Genomic DNA, 17026 nt, shown 5'->3' with positions numbered 1-17026 from the left:
GGTGTGGGGGGGGGGTGGGGGGGGGTGCAGGGTTGTGAGAAAAAAAATCATTTTTCTGTGATACCTGTTTTCCTCTTCAATTTGTTTTCAAGGCTCTTAGAGGGGATAGTGTGGAAGCATGGCTTGTAGTGTCCTCAGCAATCAAGTTTTATCTAGCCCTGTATTTCTTATCTGGTCTGAGTTTGGTGGATACACCTGAGTTATTACTTGTTCATTCCTAATAGACTGTACTGTATGAATGAGAAGTATTTCGTCTGAGAGCAGGTAACTTCTGAAATACAACACTAGAGAGGGAGAGGAATCAGATTTTTGGATTTGGATTCTGAGATTTTTCAGAATTGCCAGACCTGTATTTCTTGGTGTAATGTATTCCTTGAAGGTGGATAGCCTCAGGGTTTTTTTCCACAAGTCTGCTCTTTCTTCTTGAATACCAGTCGTTCGAGGACAGTCTCACCATTAGTGGTGCAGAGGCCTTTTCTACATCCATTGACAGTCTGTAACAGCCTTTTTGTACCTTTCTGTCTCCTTGATTCTCTGCTTCCAAGCTTTAATAGAAAAAAATCCCCATGTTCTTTTCCCTTCCACATAAAGCTAGAAAACTTGGTTTTCTACTATGTTCGGTGTAGGACTAAACTGTTAAATACAATTTGTATAAGTGGTGCTGTGTAAATTAAAGACACTATAATTATGGTTGTTTTGTCAGCACTGCAATGAAAGTGCAGTTCTTACAGTGTAATGCATTGTGTAGGTGTGTATTTTGGCTTTGTTTTCAAACTCCTACTTTGATATTGCTACAGTGAGATGTGACCTGGGGTGTGTATTACTGCAGGTATTGCACAGTGAAAGTGATTAGAGAAAACTAGTGCTAAAAACGAACTGTTGGCTTCCACGTTTTTAGGTATTTTACATTTGCTGTTTGTTTTTACGCATGTGAGGATAGCTGTGGCTGGTTCGGTTGTGTAATTATTGCAGAGGACATTTCTGAGCTTTGAAATGACTTTTATGATACTGCAGTACTCTGCTTGGGTGCTGGTTATGCAGTGAACAGGCTGTACCTGCACAGAACACACAGCAAATGAGCATATGCTGGAGCAAATGGTGAATGTGACATTGCTAAATACATTGAAGTGGAACTCGGAGTCCCAGTTTTAGTGCTGCTCTTTCTTTCTTCCTTCATTTCAACATTTAATCAACGTTATTATCTGCTTATGCAAAACAAACAGCTCTTTGATGTACAACATAATAAAAGAACAAAAATACTTTAAATAGACTGTATGGTTTGTCTCCTGAAAAGAGCAGTTCTCCTATTTCCTCCTTACATGATCATTGCATTTTCCTCCTGCAGCAGATTTTTCAGAAAATAATACTGAACTTATGTTTCCAGGATGTCTCTCCCTCTCATAATAAAATGGGGTGGACAGGAGTATACGATAACCTCTCTATCAGAAGAAGACACAGTGTTGGATCTGAAGCAGTCTCTTAAAGGCCTTACTGGAGTGTTACCAGAGCGTCAAAAACTACTTGGACTTAAAATGAAGGGTAACTATTCATATTTGCTATTTGATGTGGATATGCCTGAAATGTTCAAGGACAAACATCCTCTAAACCTAGCTAGGATGTGTATACTAACAGGTCATCTACCTCCCAGAATTAACATGAACATAGAAATTTTATTCATCACTAGGTGTAGTTTATTATTGATACATCTACCTGGTCATTTTTTAATGGCTGACATGGAAGTGCTGCAAATGTATGTTAAAAATGTATGTTGCTGCTAGCCAGACCAGCAATGTATCTGTGTGTGGAAGAAGATGAAAATACAGCTTGGGGTATTCTGGTGTTTCAATTAACCGTGAAAAGTTTCAACATTTTTCTAAAATCTCTCTACCCATTAAAAAAGAAACAATTATCTGCTTGCATTGTAGGCAAACCTGCCGATGATGATGTTAAGCTTGGAGCTCTCAAGTTGAAACCAAATACTAAAATTATGATGATGGGCACTCGTGAAGAAAGTTTGGTAAATATTTGAATTGTTTATTAACTTAAACAGGAAAAAAATGCTTATAGGTCTCCTAATTATGATTTTAAATTTTGAATATTCCAATACTCAGTTGAAAAGTGGTATTACAGTAGATTTCTGTTGGTGTTTATTTTTGTATGTAAAGCTTTTCTGCAGAACTCTGTAAGCAGTGTATTCATGAAACCCCTGTATTGTTCTGGATTTGAAGTACAAACCTATTATTATGATACCGACTTCTCAAATCTGAACAATAATTGGTACATTTCAGTAATTCTTTCCACTAATAAAATAATACTTAAATAGTACTTTTGTCCTGTAATGTGCAGTAATAGGAACTTGATACCCGCTGTTGTTTCCCTTCAGTGATCCTAGTTACGTTTTATTGTTATTCCTCTAGGAAGATGTCCTTGGGCCACCTCCTGATAATGATGATGTTGTGAATGACTTTGATATTGAAGAGGAAGTTGTGGAAGTAGAAAACAGGTTAGGAATTGTAGCTATTAAAAAAGGCTGTGTTATTGAATGTTCAGTATGCATTTTAATTAACTGGAACTTTTTGCACTGTTACATTAGGGAAGAAAATCTACTAAAAATTTCCCGCAGAGTTAAAGAATACAAAGTGGAAATTCTGAACCCTCCTAGAGAAGGAAAAAAGCTGCTGGTGCTAGATGTTGATTATACACTATTTGGTGAGATTTTATGCAACTTGTGTGTTTTGTTTAAGAGGTCGTTTTATTTGCCAGTTCACATTTCTTGATTTTTGTTTTACAAATCTACTTCAGTAACTTTAGTATGTGTTGCATCATTTCTGCTTTGTAATATTTTGGGGTCTTCTGCTCATATTTTAAAAAATATTGGGCATTTTAAGTGTTGCATATTGTTGATTTTAGTGCAGTAATTATTTACTTTCTGCAAGAAGACGTAAAAAAGTAGTGATTTAGTGTTCTATCCAAATAATTTCTCTTGATCAGTTTATGTCTTGGACATCACAGTGACAGGGTGAGAGACTGTAAAGTAACAATCTCTGTCTGTACCTTATTGAGTCTGTTTTGGGGGGGCGTGGGAGAATAGCTTCAAATTTTATTTGCACATTGTTACTAAATGCACAAAACCATGTTTTACTTGAAAATTCTGCCCAACTGGTTTGTTTGGAAGCCAGAATTTCCTTATGACTTAATTTTCTGGGATATACGTGTGTCACAGCAGCTTGCCTATAAGCAGTAATATGCTTGTCATATTCTTTTTCCTTAGCTTTCCTTTTTGATGAGATCTGTTTACAATCTGAGATCAAAATTTAACCTATTACTGAGTTTAACTTTTTCATTTAGAGGTCTTCTGCTATCAGAATTTGACATCAGTTTTCTAATTGGAACAAGCAACGTTTGCATGTCTGGAATGAGCTTGATACATGTTCATAAAATTAACTGGACTAGGTTTAAAGGAATCTGTTTCATATCTGGGCTGTAACAAGTGTTCTAAGTGCAGAGATGAACTATTTGGCTTGACTCTTCAAAGATACTCAGACCTACAGGTCTCCAATTTAATTATTAGCTAAGCTTTCAAATACCTGTAAGGATCAAAGACCTGCAAGACAAGTATCCCCTCTGTTTCTTCTTTTCACCTTTAAAATGGGAATGGTAGTTTGCTATGAATTCATTCATAGTTTTAAAGTGCCCCAGTGCTTCCCTCATGAAACCTTTACATCTCTGGATCTGGAAATTCAGAATGAACTTTCATTACTCAGCCTAAGCTTTAATAATGAATTGCTTATCTATTATATTCTATTTAGATCACAGATCATGTGCTGAAACTGGGGTAGAACTGATGAGGCCGTACCTTCATGAATTCCTGACATCTGCATATGAGGATTATGATATTGTAATTTGGTGTAAGTTTTATACTCAAGAGTTTATTGTAAATTGTCAGAGACAAGACTCAAGGTGGGAGGTTTTTATATTTCTTTTTAGAGAGAATCACAAGATCTAAAACAATACATGAAGGAATGTTCACTCAGCTATTAGAGCAATTACAGAAAAATAGTAATTTTTATGTGAAAAAACACATATTGCTCATATGAATGGATCTAATCAGAGTATAAAGCTCAACATCACTTTACTAAGTGCTACGTTGTACAAAGAAACAAGTACTCGAAGTAGCAGAACTGCATAATCAACATTCAGACACTATTTGATAGCTATCTTTACAAATAATCTGAATACAGACAATAAGTAGTGAACTGCCAAATGAACCAAAGTCTCCTGTCTACAGCCTTTGCATGCTGTTTCACTTCTTGTCTGCAGCTGGAGAACAGACTTGAGCCAGTGCAGGGTTTATACCATATTAAAATCGTATTACAAAATTTAGTTTTCGTGGTCTGGAACAGTGCTTACACATACTCTTAGATCAGTGGACAATTTTGACACTTTGTGCTTTCCAGGCCTTATATATCCTTATTATTGCTTCCAGAAGAAAATCCTGCACAGGAATATGGTTCCTCAAACCAGGTGTACCCCCCGTCTTACAGATTTACAGACTGTAGTTAGTTACAGCTGGTGTAGAAATGGTGTAAATGCATGCAGTGCTTCATCTAGTTGTTTATTTGAAACATAAACTTTTCCAAATAAAAATAAACTTCCATGAAGGAAGAATGGCTTCCAGGCAATGAACCCTAAAAGCTGTAACAAGGATGAATCTTTCTGAAATTAAATTGTAAGAATTTGATAGGAACATCTTCTTGGCTTGTTTCTTTTTGCCTGTCAGTGACTTGATTTGATAAAGAATTCTGTTTTCTCACTTTTATTTCAGCTGCCACTAATATGAAGTGGATTGAAGCTAAAATGAAAGTAAGTTGTTCTGGAAGTGTGTAATTTGTTTCTAGTCTGGTTAGCTGTTCATGTAGTTGGGACTCCTGCTCAGCATTACAGAGCAGGTTAGCAACTGGTCATAAAAAAACTGAGGTTTTTTAATCTTCAGTCACTTTACCTCTGTCACAAAACTAGATTAAATCTAATTTTAGAATTCCATACAAACTATCAGCAGTAGGTGCTAAATTTAGCAGACCTAAACACAAGGCACTACCTGGTAGAACTGAGATTAGTCACACAGCATTCACAGTTGCTTTCATCTTTCCTCTAGAGTTCTAGTCCTTGAGTGTAATATCATTTTTTTAAAGGAGCAGACAGATGTGGCTTGCTGGAATAGGTTATCAAGAGGAAACTCTTTTCATATTTATCTTGTACCTCTTGCAGCTGTGTGATTCTGTTGCTTCCTCTGTCTTATTAAACATCCGTAAGAGCTGCTCTTTCAATCCTAGTTTCTTCCGTACCTAAATCAGGCAACTAGCCAGTTTTGCACAGCTGACCCAGTGGTAAACATATTTACAGTCAGGCTTAGCTGTAAATCTAATGAGCTTACTAAGAATTGCTGTATGTTTGGTTGGTGGGGTTCTTTTAATGCTTATAAATCAAAGTTTGTGTCCATTTCAGGGAAAACTTTTCCAAATTTGAGCTTTTTTATCTCTATTCTTTAACAGACTAACCATTTTTTCAGGTTTTAACAGAGCAAAGCACATTTTTCAGTGTCCTCTTCCTCAAAATAATGAATTGCTACTTTTTTTTTCCTAAACAAAGGACTGATCTCAGAAATGAGAACCTTTAATCACCCATGAAGTGGAGCTAGCTCAAGCAAAAGTGATGCTGAGCCTTGCAAACACTGCGCTTCTTGTGGCAGTGTTATATCTCCATTTATGTTGTGTCTGTCAGTGTAGTGCTAGAACTCAGCATTGTGGAAAACCATTGTTAAAAATGGGGCTGTTTCCCCTGCAGTGGTCGCCTCTCTAGATTTCTAGGTCACCTTTCCAGCCCTTTCATATTTCACTGAATCACAACCTTTCTATGCCTACTCCAGCATCCTGATGAGTTGAGATTCCTATCACTAGTGTCAACTGCTGTTTCTCCTTAAACTGATAGCACCAGGGGTGCTCACCTCTAAATGTTTCACTTTTTGTCAGAGCAATGGTTCCAGCAATACTTGGCATTAAAGATACTGTTTTAAACTACAAAGCAGGAACAGCATTAAAAAGAAAGGAATATCAGATAACCAGGTTTAAACTCTCACCATCTATGTATGCTTGGAATTCAAACAGTCTAGAACAGCAAGTTTTTTCAGTGTAACAGGACACTGACCCAGGTAGGCAGCTCTTTTCATTTGCAAGAGTCACTTTTTCATATATAAGCAAATCAGGTAAGTGTGGCTGGATATTTGCAAGAGAGCTGCTGCAGTGGGTATTTGCTTCTTGTTCTGTAGCTTTGCATATTACTGCTGCTGCACACACCAGAAATTGTCAGCACTCTATGTGTTATAACATGTCAGCAGATTTTGCTATTCCTTTTCAGCTTTGGAAAGGATTTGAGATGGAAATGATGCTCTCTCATCTAATCAGAGTTTTTTTATTTCTGAAAACGATGTTGTCCTTGGAGTCTTTATTTCAGGAGTTATCACATTTTTAAAGGGCAAATTGACAGATTTCTGATTCATTAGTTATGTTGGACACATTTAGGAGGAAAGGGTAACAATGAACGGTTACTATATATTTCATCTTCAATTGGGCCGTGATTTACTGGGACAAACTGTCCTAGTTTTGGCTGGGGTAGAGTTAATTTTCTTCCTAGTAGCTGGTGCAGTGCTGTGTTTTAGATTTAGTATGAGAATAATGTTAAGAACACACTGATGTTTTAGTTGTTGCTATGTAGTGCTTACCCTCATCAAGGGTTTCAGTTTCCTATGCTCTGCCAGTGAGCAGGGTCACAAGAAGCAGGGAGGGAGCAGAGCCAGGACACCTGAGCTGAACTAGCCAAAGGGATATTCCATACCATAGAACATCATGCCCAGTATAGAAACTGAGGGGAGTTGGCCAGGAGCCACCGATCACTGCTCAGGTTCAGGCTGGGTGTCAGTTAGTGGTTGGTGGGCAACTGTGTTGTGCATCACTTACTGGGGTTTTTTTGGGGGCAGGTTTATTCCTTCCCCTTTCTATATATATATACACTTTTTTATTATTTACCATTATTAGGTTTTATTTCAGTTATTAAACTGCTCTTAACCCAGGGGATTTTACTTTTTTTCTAATCTTCCTCCCCATCCCACCAGGGGAGGTGGGGGGAGTGAGCAAGTGGCTGCATGGTGCTTTTTGCTGCCTGGGCTCAAACCGTAACAGGAACAAATAGCAGACAGTACTCAGGTGCTATCCTTGCTGTGGATATTGAGTGAAGTTGAGGCATGTAGAACTTATGAAAGATTATGCATGAAGGTACAGGCAAGACCTCTCTGTATTTTGCCTTTTCTGCAAAATTGCTTTGATTTATGCTGACATCAGTTGATAAGTTTCTGACAGTAAACACTGCAAAAAAATTCCTATCAGCTTTTTTTCTCATGGTAGAATGCTGTAATTTATGATTCTCATCAGGTAAAAACATTTAAAACCTCCCAGATGCCTATTTTTAGTGTGTCTCTGGTGATCCTCATCAACTCACACTTTGACAAACAATGTATTATAATTGTGGTTCCAGTTGCACAGCAGTAAAACTGTCATAATTAGAAGCTTTAATAATAAATCTTTGTGATGCAGGAGCTTGGAGTGAGTACCAATGCGAACTACAAGATAACTTTCATGTTGGACAGTGCTGCCATGATAACAGTGCATACTCCTAGAAGAGGACTAATAGATGTAAGTGCTTATTTCTTCCTGATCTTTTTCTACATTCAACCAACACATTATCATACCCCTTTGAATTATTCAACAATAAAGTTGTGCTGGAGTTTTCATGCAAGAAAATCTTGGAAGCATACGTTTGGGTATTTTTCTACTGAAATTCTCAATGCTTTGAGAAGTACATTTGCATGACACCACTTTCAAATTGAATAATAGATAACCATTGCAAGAAAATTTAGTACCAATAGAGTTTTTTTTGTGGGGGATTGGGGAGTATATTTAATATGTTCTACTATTTCATATCTCTTATTAAAGCCAAACTACCTGCTAATTTTTCAGTAAAAGAATACAAGTGTCTATTCAAGTTTGCACTCAAGTTCCTATAGACTGATATTGTCATCTCCTGCAGATCTCATTTACCTCAGGTACCTTGTGTATCTTATTTTTTCAGGTGAAGCCACTTGGTGTTATCTGGGGAAAATTTTCAGAATATTACAGCAAAAAGAATACTATAATGTTTGATGATATTGGCCGAAACTTCCTAATGAATCCACAAAACGGACTCAAGGTAATTTTAACTGGAATTTTCATTTACTTCTACTTTTTCTTATACTTCAAGCAGTACTTTCTCATACTTCTTTGCTGTATCATAAAGAAGGGCTACTCTTAACTAGACAAGATGCGTATTTTTTTTTAGATTGCCACTTGTCTGGCCTAATATTTCCCCAATATTAGTATTAAACAAGCTTTGTTTCACTATTAAGTGAGATTTGAAGAGACTGCCAAAGATCAACAAAATTATGACTTCTGCTTAAATTATACCTGTGAACTGTAATCACTCTGGGCATTGCTGACAGGCACCATTGAAACATGCAATGGTTAATCTCAATAGTGGTTGTATTCAGAAAATAAGTATGTCACTGGGAGAGGATTATCCGGAATGCTCCCTCTAGCTCAGATTTGAAAGATGTTTGTCAAAATGTTAACAGAGCTGCAGACAAGAACATTGAATCACTAAAACAAGGCACAGGTATAATGTATTCCAAGCTGAAAACAGTTGTCAGATAAGCTTTATTTCTGACATCTCTTTTCACAGAAGCTATGACTGTAGTCAGAGGCTTTTTATTGAAAAAATTGCATCTGGTAACAGTGGTGCCACATAACTCAAAGCAGAGCTGAAAACGCCTCATGTATCCTGCAAAATATCTATGAAATCATATCACAAAGTGTGGCAGTCCCTTCCAGATCATTTTATCTTTCTGTCTGACTGGGACGGGAAGGCTTGAAGTGCAAGACAAAAGAAATTTCTTCCCTGTGGGCATGTAAAGCAAAACCCCTACAGTCCAGTTTGCATGAATAAGACAAATCGGATGTGGCCACTAGTGGAAAAGGTTTTTCTTCCTCTTACCCAAGAGAAGTTATAATTTGGAATAGTACTGAAAATATATTTTACTTAGTTGGTAAGTGACAGAGAATTGAAAGCATTTTTCTTTGAGCAAATGGTTATACCCAGTTTATTTATTCTGTATAGATAAGACCTTTTATGAAAGCACATTTAAATCGGGATAAAGACAAGGAGCTTCTGAAGCTCACTCAATACCTCAAAGAAATAGCAAAACTAGATGACTTCTTGGAGCTGAATCACAAACACTGGGAAAGGTAAGAACAAAATCAAAAAATCTTTCTTCCTTCTGTCCCTGACCCCACTGTGTTTTGCTTGAGATTGTCTCTACAATGATCAGAAACATCTGAGCTGGTGAACTTTGACATCACTTACAGTTATGAAGGTCCTTTACTTTGAGTGGAATTTTAATAACGCTATAGTGTTTGTGCTGCTTCCCTAAAAGAAGATTTTGACAGGATGGGGCTTTTTTTCCATATTTCTCCAGCATTCAGGACTGAAGATTATTTCCAATTGAAGCAATTATGCTTCCTGAAGGGAAAAGAGTTTTTGAGGAAACCTGGTCCCTGGAAATCTCTCTCTTCCAACCCCTACAAAGTTAGGCTGTCAGTTCAGATCTCGCATCCTTTGTAACAAGGCAATTTTTTTGGTGATTACTTCAGAGGTTTGGGGTGTTACATTGTGGAGCTGAGGCACTAGCCAGGTTGTGTGATATTACAGTATTGATCAGCTCTGAAATGTAAGTTACTGTGTTATGAACAGGAGTTTTCCAAATGCTTAGGGCACTAGTATCCTAATTCTTGCTAGAGAATGATTAGCTGAAGCGTCTGGGCAAAATTCTTAATAGTTTTATGGAACAGCCTGAAGTTTCAGGACATGTGAAAAAAGCGAGTGCAACACGCTACTTGAAAAATACTCATTCAGTGCTTAAAAGAGCAGCACTGCAAACTTCATACGATGTTCTTTCTTGTTTCTGATTAGAATAGAAAGTGAAATGTTAAATTTTAAAAGCAGTGAAATTCACTGGATATTTCACACTGTCAATTAAATTGGTTGGATTTTTTTGTTCTGGAGTATTTGCAAAGACTTCAGAGTCACCACATAGAACAACTGCTCCAGCTATAGCAATAGGAGAACTGTGAGATCAGAAAACAAGCATTTTAGAGTAACTCAAGATTCTCTGAAGAAGCTAGCAGAGGGCCATTCTTTTCAGGTTATTCCAGACAATTTATTCAAGTCCTGAATTTGTTTGAGGGAGTGCCATGTCTAATGGGCCTTTTTATCTTCAAGGATGTAACAGCCATTTTTCTACCTGATGTAATTTTTAGCCTCTTAGAATGAAACATGCTTCCATCTCCTTCCTCCCTTTTGTTTAAAAAAAACCCTAATAGAGCCTAACTCTGTTGCAAGAACATTGAAATAAAATAAAATCATAAGTAGTATTGATCACATTTCTAATTTTTTATTATCAATAGGGGGATTCCTAGTGAGAAAAGAAAGATTCATACTTGGAATTTATAACACATACTAGATATATTTGTGCTACCTCCTGTGAAAAACTGTATGTTTGTTTCTTTCAGGTATCTTTCAAAGAAGCAAGGACAATAACAATAATAAAATTGTGTGGCACTGAATTGAAGGGAACATAACTAAGATCATTGGACTTTTCCTTGCTTTTACGCTAGAGTATAATAGTGCTGGACACTGGATCCAATGCCAGAATGACTGCTACACTTGGTCTTCCAGTTGGTTGGTTGTGGGGTTTTTTTTAAAAAAGATCACAGCAATAAGCTCAAAGTGGGAGAAACAAGTCAGTTACTTTTTCTTGCATTCAGTTCTGGTGTTACTACTTAAAATACTTTACTCTCCTTTGCTGCCGAAGTACAACCATAACCATTAAAGACCAAAACCATTCTGAAACTAGAAAAACAATTAAATATTTAGACCAAAAAAAGTTGAGTAAGGAGCCAACCTTGGTGGTGTATGAATTGTATAAGCCCTCTATTCCCTCCATCTTTAGAAACAGTCTCCCTCTCCCATTCCAGTATTTAAGTCTATAAATTACAAGTTGTCTAAGTTTGGTATGTATTAGTATGTCAGTGTTTCTCTGTGCAAGACAGTAAGATGGGAAAGTACCACCTCTGTGGCCAATTTACCCCGGTGTGTGAACTTGTACTATAAAGCAGTGTTTACTGGAAAACAAAAGATTGAAGTTTGAGGGAGAGAAACCCACTCTTATTTGGTAAGTGAAAAGCAGTCTGCCTGAAAAACTCTCATACATCAGATAAAGGGTTTAAACCTCAGATGGGAAAGTCACATTCCTAACAAAGCATGAACAAAACCCTTGTTCTCTTCTAGCTAAATCTTGTCAAAGTGCAAACACTGTGTTTAAACACAATATTCAGCCATACTGTTCTTAAAATATCGTTTACTTGCGCTGCTTATGCCTGCACTATAGAAGTGTGATGTGGCTGCTGTTTGGCATTACCAACACTTGTGCATTATGCAGTTCATGTATTTGAAAGAAGACTGACCCTTTCAAATAAAAATGGTATATATTGTTCTTAAGGAACTATAGCAGTTGTGTAAATAATAAATACCTTTTTCATAATGTGTGTCCTGTGCTGTCTTAGATATCTAGTTTGCATAGGAGAGAAGCTTTTGATAATCTTGATTTTGGGTGGTGGGGTTGGGGGGATTTCTTTGGGTTCCAGAGGCACCGATTTTGCAGTTAAGTAAGAGACCGGTATGTGCCACTGCAGATTAGGGCAGTGGCGTTAAACACTGAAGCACCTTTGCCTCCCAGGAAAGAAACCTTGACAGCAAATGTCAGAATGCCAGCACAGCAGACACAAATGAGGTGAGCATATTAGGCTCCAGCTCAATGACCTGTCAGAAAATAGACAGTTTCTTATCTACTGCTCTTTGTGGTTTAGTGTCATCCCAAGCTGTGTTTTAAACTAGTAAACCAGAAACCTGATGCATAAAAATCTTTAAGTAAGTATGGAGGGTGAATTACTGAAGTTTTGTCTCCTAAAGCTGGTTTCTGGACTGGAAGACTGGCTCACTCATGTATGTACAGGACAGATCAGTCCTCGAGGTTAGAATAGTGATCCTTTACCTAGGAAAGCTGCAGTAGCATAGATGCTGGAATACAAGACCGATACGTGGTATACCAGAACACCTGTAAATTTAAATAGCTGAAAGAAGTCAAGGCATTGCACTTGGATCACCCATGGTGTTTGTTGTGCTAGTCAGATAGAGAAGACTGAACCAGGGAAATGTATTTCAACATGTGCCCATATCTTTCTGCTCAAAGTTGGCATACAAACAGAAATTTTACAGTGAATGAGTGATACTTCTTTCTTCTGCTTTATACAAGGAACATTTTAAAAAATGTTGTGGTTTTTTTTTTTTTTAAAATTTAATTGACACTGGGATTTCATCCCAGAATTTCAAAGTAGATGTGCACTCCCCTTTCAAATATTTCATAAGCAGAGCTGGAATACGCGAGAGTGTGATATCAATGTGATGGCAACACATAGCTGTTGCTGACAAGTCATTATGTCTTTTATGACTAATGTTGTTTCCCTTACCAGATTGTATGTTTGAAGACTAGTCTTGCAATCCGATTTTTTTTCCCCCACAAGAAAAGGAAACATGTATTTTACTGTCTTCTAAAAACACTGCAGTGATTTACTTGGCTGAGACGACGCAGCTTTGAGCAACCTGGTCAAGTGGAAAGTGTCCCTGCCCATGGCAGTGGTGGTAGAACTGGATGATCTTCAAGGTCCCTTCCAACCCAAACCAGCCTGTGATTCTATGCTTGAGATACATAAAATAATGAAGCTGTGGATAAGGGAAGTGCAAAACTGATGTTCACCAAATCCCACAGTACTGGAGTTAGGGGTCACTCAAACAAACAGGACAGTGGCTTAAAATCAAGAGCAACAGGTCACAATCTCCTGGAATTTGTTGCCGTGGTTTGTTGTGAAGGCAGGTAGCATCAGCAGGTTCAGAAAGGAGTTAGCTTCATGAACAAGTCCATCGTTAGATGCTAAAGGGAATAGGCTTGGAAGGCTCAATATCTGCAATACAAGAATTGCAGGTGCACAGGAAGGTGGAAAACACCTCTGCCGATTTTCTATTCCTTCTTCTTGATAGGGAAGGCAGTTTTGACCTACTTGTATTTCCAAAGTGTAGTTGATCCTTTGGAATAACTATCAACAGCAAAGTTTAAAGCCTCATTCCCTGTTAACGTTTAGTTTCCTTTTAGATTCTGCTGAAGTCCCCAGGAAGCGTTTGATCAGTGGCTTTCACAGTCTCCGTTAAAAGAAATAGGATTCAAGCATAATCAGAGGGAGTGTGTGGCTTAGAGTTTGTAATTTACTGTTCTGAAAAACTCTGGAGAAGCATTAAGTGGAGTCTGAAATACTCCAAATATTTTCATGTGTCAAGAGACTGTACTGGGTTCCCAGTACATGTCAGGCATTCTGTATGTTGTTCTGTCTGATTATTCATATCAAAAGAGACAGTCCATTTTAAAATGAAGTTATTTCTGTAAGCTCTGGGTATCTGACAACTCTAATGCCTCACTGTGGCATGAATGCTCATCACTGGAGGTACATGGAGTGACAGCTGAAGCCAAGAACTGAACTGCACATTCAGCTCCACAAATCCTACTGCATGACTGTGAAATCCACAGCTAGTTGCCAATTTTTATTCCTGACTTGACATCCGACTGACAGCAAGTGGATGCCAAAGGGTTTAAGACAATTTTCCACTCCGTCTGTTCAGGATGTATTTAAGACCGATGGGAGAAGTGCTGAATACTTTCTATCAATAAGATGAAGCTGTGGTAAAAACTGTGTTTCAGAGGGTAAAGTACACAGTTCTTCTGAGTCATTAAAGCTGATTAAAACAAGAAATGCTGAATGAAGAGGTGTCAAAGGGCAGAATCCTCTGACATTGCAACCCTCACGGCAGGGGCCAGCCATTATTAGCACTGACTACCACTGCACCCAGCATAGGGTGGCTGATGAAATGCCATGGCTGGGGGACTGATGGAGAAAGATTTCAGTGAAAAGGAAATGTTGAGAAAGAGAATTACAGGACTTGAAGAGAAAAATACTGATGTGTCTTGGAGAAGACAAGGTGCATCTTTCAGGTGTTATGAGTTTCTTGTGTAAGTAATATTAGCAATATCTTGTGACAGCCACAAGTTACCTGAGTACTATACTGACATCTGTGCTCGGAAAGGGCTTCTCACTAATCAGGATATGTTTTATATATAAACGACTCAAAATTTCAAGGTCTCTGCCTCATGGCAAGAGATGAACAATTTCTGTTCAGTTAGGTTTTCCTAGAGAATGGAGAAAAATGGCTCTGATGGCTTACAGTGCTGAGTGCAACTCTGACTTTATCTGCTGGACCTTTATTTCCCAGCCCAACTGTATTTTCCCCTGTAATGTCTTAGATCCCCGATAACCACACAAGGCCTCAACCTCACCATTTATTTATACATCAGCCCTTTCCTGACAGTGTTTTATAACAGAAGATTTCAAAATGAACTGTTTGTATACCTATGAGCTTTCTCATACATCCCTGAGCATTATTTATGCTTATTTATGAAGTTTGCTCATCTCTGGAGATCATGTGATGCTGGTTTGACACTGCGAGCACTACTTGGGTGCTCATTTAGGTCTCGGCAGTCTGTGCAGGCTTGGCATCTTTCCTTGCCACACACAGACACATACAATGCCATGCTGTTAATTTCTGTGTCTCTCCTAGCAAGTAGTTTTCCCACCAATTCACTTTCTGTTAAGAATAATGGGTACAAGTCAAAAAGAGCTTGTTCTCATATTGCATTAAGCTCTTGGTGCTACGGGTGGAATGGTGGGCACAAAGAGAAGTGCATCACTAACACCTGATTGAAAACTGTGTTTTTTTCTTACAACTGTCTAGCTGAAATTGCACATGCGCACCATTTTTCCCTCCCAAGGTGTTTATATATCAGAAAAAAGCAGCTCTTATTTTCACCACGGCAGGGGCCAGGGTTGGCTGTGTGCCTGGGACTGGGTGACCTGGAGCAGAGCCTGCATGGTCACTGATGCCAAGCTACATCCCCTCCTTCCCTTGCAACACCCCGTAAGATTTTGAATTCCTAGAGCAAGCTGAAATGGCTCTAGAATTGTATTTAGCAAAGCTCACCAATTCCTTACCCTGCTTTCTATATTCAATCCACGTTTCATGGCATACATGGGTATGTGACATCTGTGAATAGCGAAAACTGAAGCACCAGCTTCGAAGGTGAGCATGAGCAGAATTTGAAACACATGCTTGAAGTGCAACTGATACACTTTTGGGTCCCTCTGCTGTCCTGATGATGGATATTCCTTGAATCAGGACCAAAACGAGCATGTTTTTGGAAAAGTTAAGGGTATTAAACTGCCTCAGAGATAAAAATGATAAAGTGATGTGGGTTTTTTAAAATCCAATTAGTCCCTTACAGATGTGACCAGACATAACAGATACATTGTTGTAAAGCCTTTTCCTGTAAAAGGGTAACAAATTAAGAAAACAAATACTTTGTGTCTAACACTTAGAAAGAAGGAAATTCTGAGCTCCAGATGCATGTGGCTTTGTAATTACACCTGAGCAATATCGCCACCAATAGTAAATTAGTTGAGATAAACATATTCAGAAGCTACTAAACTAGTTTGTTTTGGATCTAGTGAGTAGCTGCAGCTGGAAGAAAGCAGGAAAGTAATTGAAAATTCTGACTCCATTAATCAGAATCAAAATATTGTGTTTTATATGTGCATTTCTACTTGCAAGTAGTCCTAGATTTTAAGAATGTAAGTAAAAAAGTGGGGTTTTTTTCCCTTATTCTGACCTGATTGATTGGTTTTGTTGGTTTACTGAAAAATACCAAACAACCCCATAAAAAGATATTTACTTTAGATAGACCAAAACTGAGTAAATTTAGGTAGATTCAGTTGTGCAACTAGAAAACTATGTAATACCTGGTTTTATGGAACTGAAGTGCACTCATACAGCATTGAGATGGCGCTATTGTCACTGACAACACTGAATTCATGGCTTGTCATACACTCATTGCAGCAATCCCTTAACAAGTTATACAACAGTTTGACTGGTTTTCAACTTAGATATACTATGACATAGCTGTCCAGTTAAACTCACATCACTGGTGAAGAACCATTCATTTCTCTCTGATGCATGGGATGATGTGTTGAAGTGTGTACACCGAGAGTCCCACAGCTCAGTGCTGGTCCTGAAGCATCAGCTGGGTACTGGGACCCCGACTGCATAGCTGGGAATCAGAGAGAAGGGCAAGTTAGGGAGAGACTGGCTGGAAGGAATGCTTGTCTGTATCCCTGCTCATCCTGCAGTTAACCCAGCACACTGCAGGCAGTGGGTATGGGCAGTCAATCTTGTGAGATTAACATATCAAATCTCTTAATGGATTTTCACATAATAAATACTTACAGATCTGCAGAGCATGACTCAGTCAAGTACAGGGCACAATTCCAGAAACTATGAAAGGATAAGAGCTGCAGTATTACTGTCAAAGAAACTTGAATCAAGCCAGAGACCAACAACATTACTAAGTTATCAGCCTATTTAGGCAGTAAGAGGGCAAATGGAGACTTGTGGGCAGAGTTTCCAGCACTGCTCCATCTTTCACAAGAATCAGTTGAGCTTTATGCCCACCTCCTGCCTTGACTTTCCAGAGGGTTGAGCAGAAGCCTTGGGCCAGGCATGGGACAAGCACTGTAGCAGAAGGCTGGGATGGAAGCCAGCCAAGAGCTTTTGAGCTAAAGCTTCTGCCAGAGCCAATTAATGTGCAACTGTTGGGTTGCACCGGCTCTAC

General features: G+C 38.3%; 1 protein-coding gene across 1 annotated transcript; it reads left to right on the top strand.

Moving 5' to 3' along the window:
- The first annotated feature begins 1345 nt into the window (after positions 1-1345).
- On the top strand, positions 1346-11743 carry UBLCP1 (ubiquitin-like domain containing CTD phosphatase 1). Its single transcript, XM_010015456.1, has 10 exons — positions 1346-1539; positions 1926-2017; positions 2418-2503; positions 2594-2709; positions 3810-3908; positions 4826-4863; positions 7647-7745; positions 8182-8298; positions 9262-9389; positions 10713-11743. The coding sequence occupies exons 1-10, from the start codon at positions 1386-1388 to the stop codon at positions 10738-10740; spliced, it is 957 nt and encodes a 318-aa protein (XP_010013758.1). The 5' UTR covers positions 1346-1385; the 3' UTR covers positions 10741-11743.
- The last annotated feature ends 5283 nt before the right edge of the window (positions 11744-17026 follow it).

The sequence above is a fragment of the Nestor notabilis genome, unplaced genomic scaffold (assembly GCF_000696875.1).
Source record: "Nestor notabilis isolate BGI_N333 unplaced genomic scaffold, ASM69687v1 scaffold8015, whole genome shotgun sequence".
Lineage (NCBI taxonomy): Eukaryota > Metazoa > Chordata > Aves > Psittaciformes > Psittacidae > Nestor > Nestor notabilis.
The sequence above is the reverse complement of the archived record's forward strand: the minus strand, read 5'-3'. Positions and strand labels throughout refer to the sequence as shown.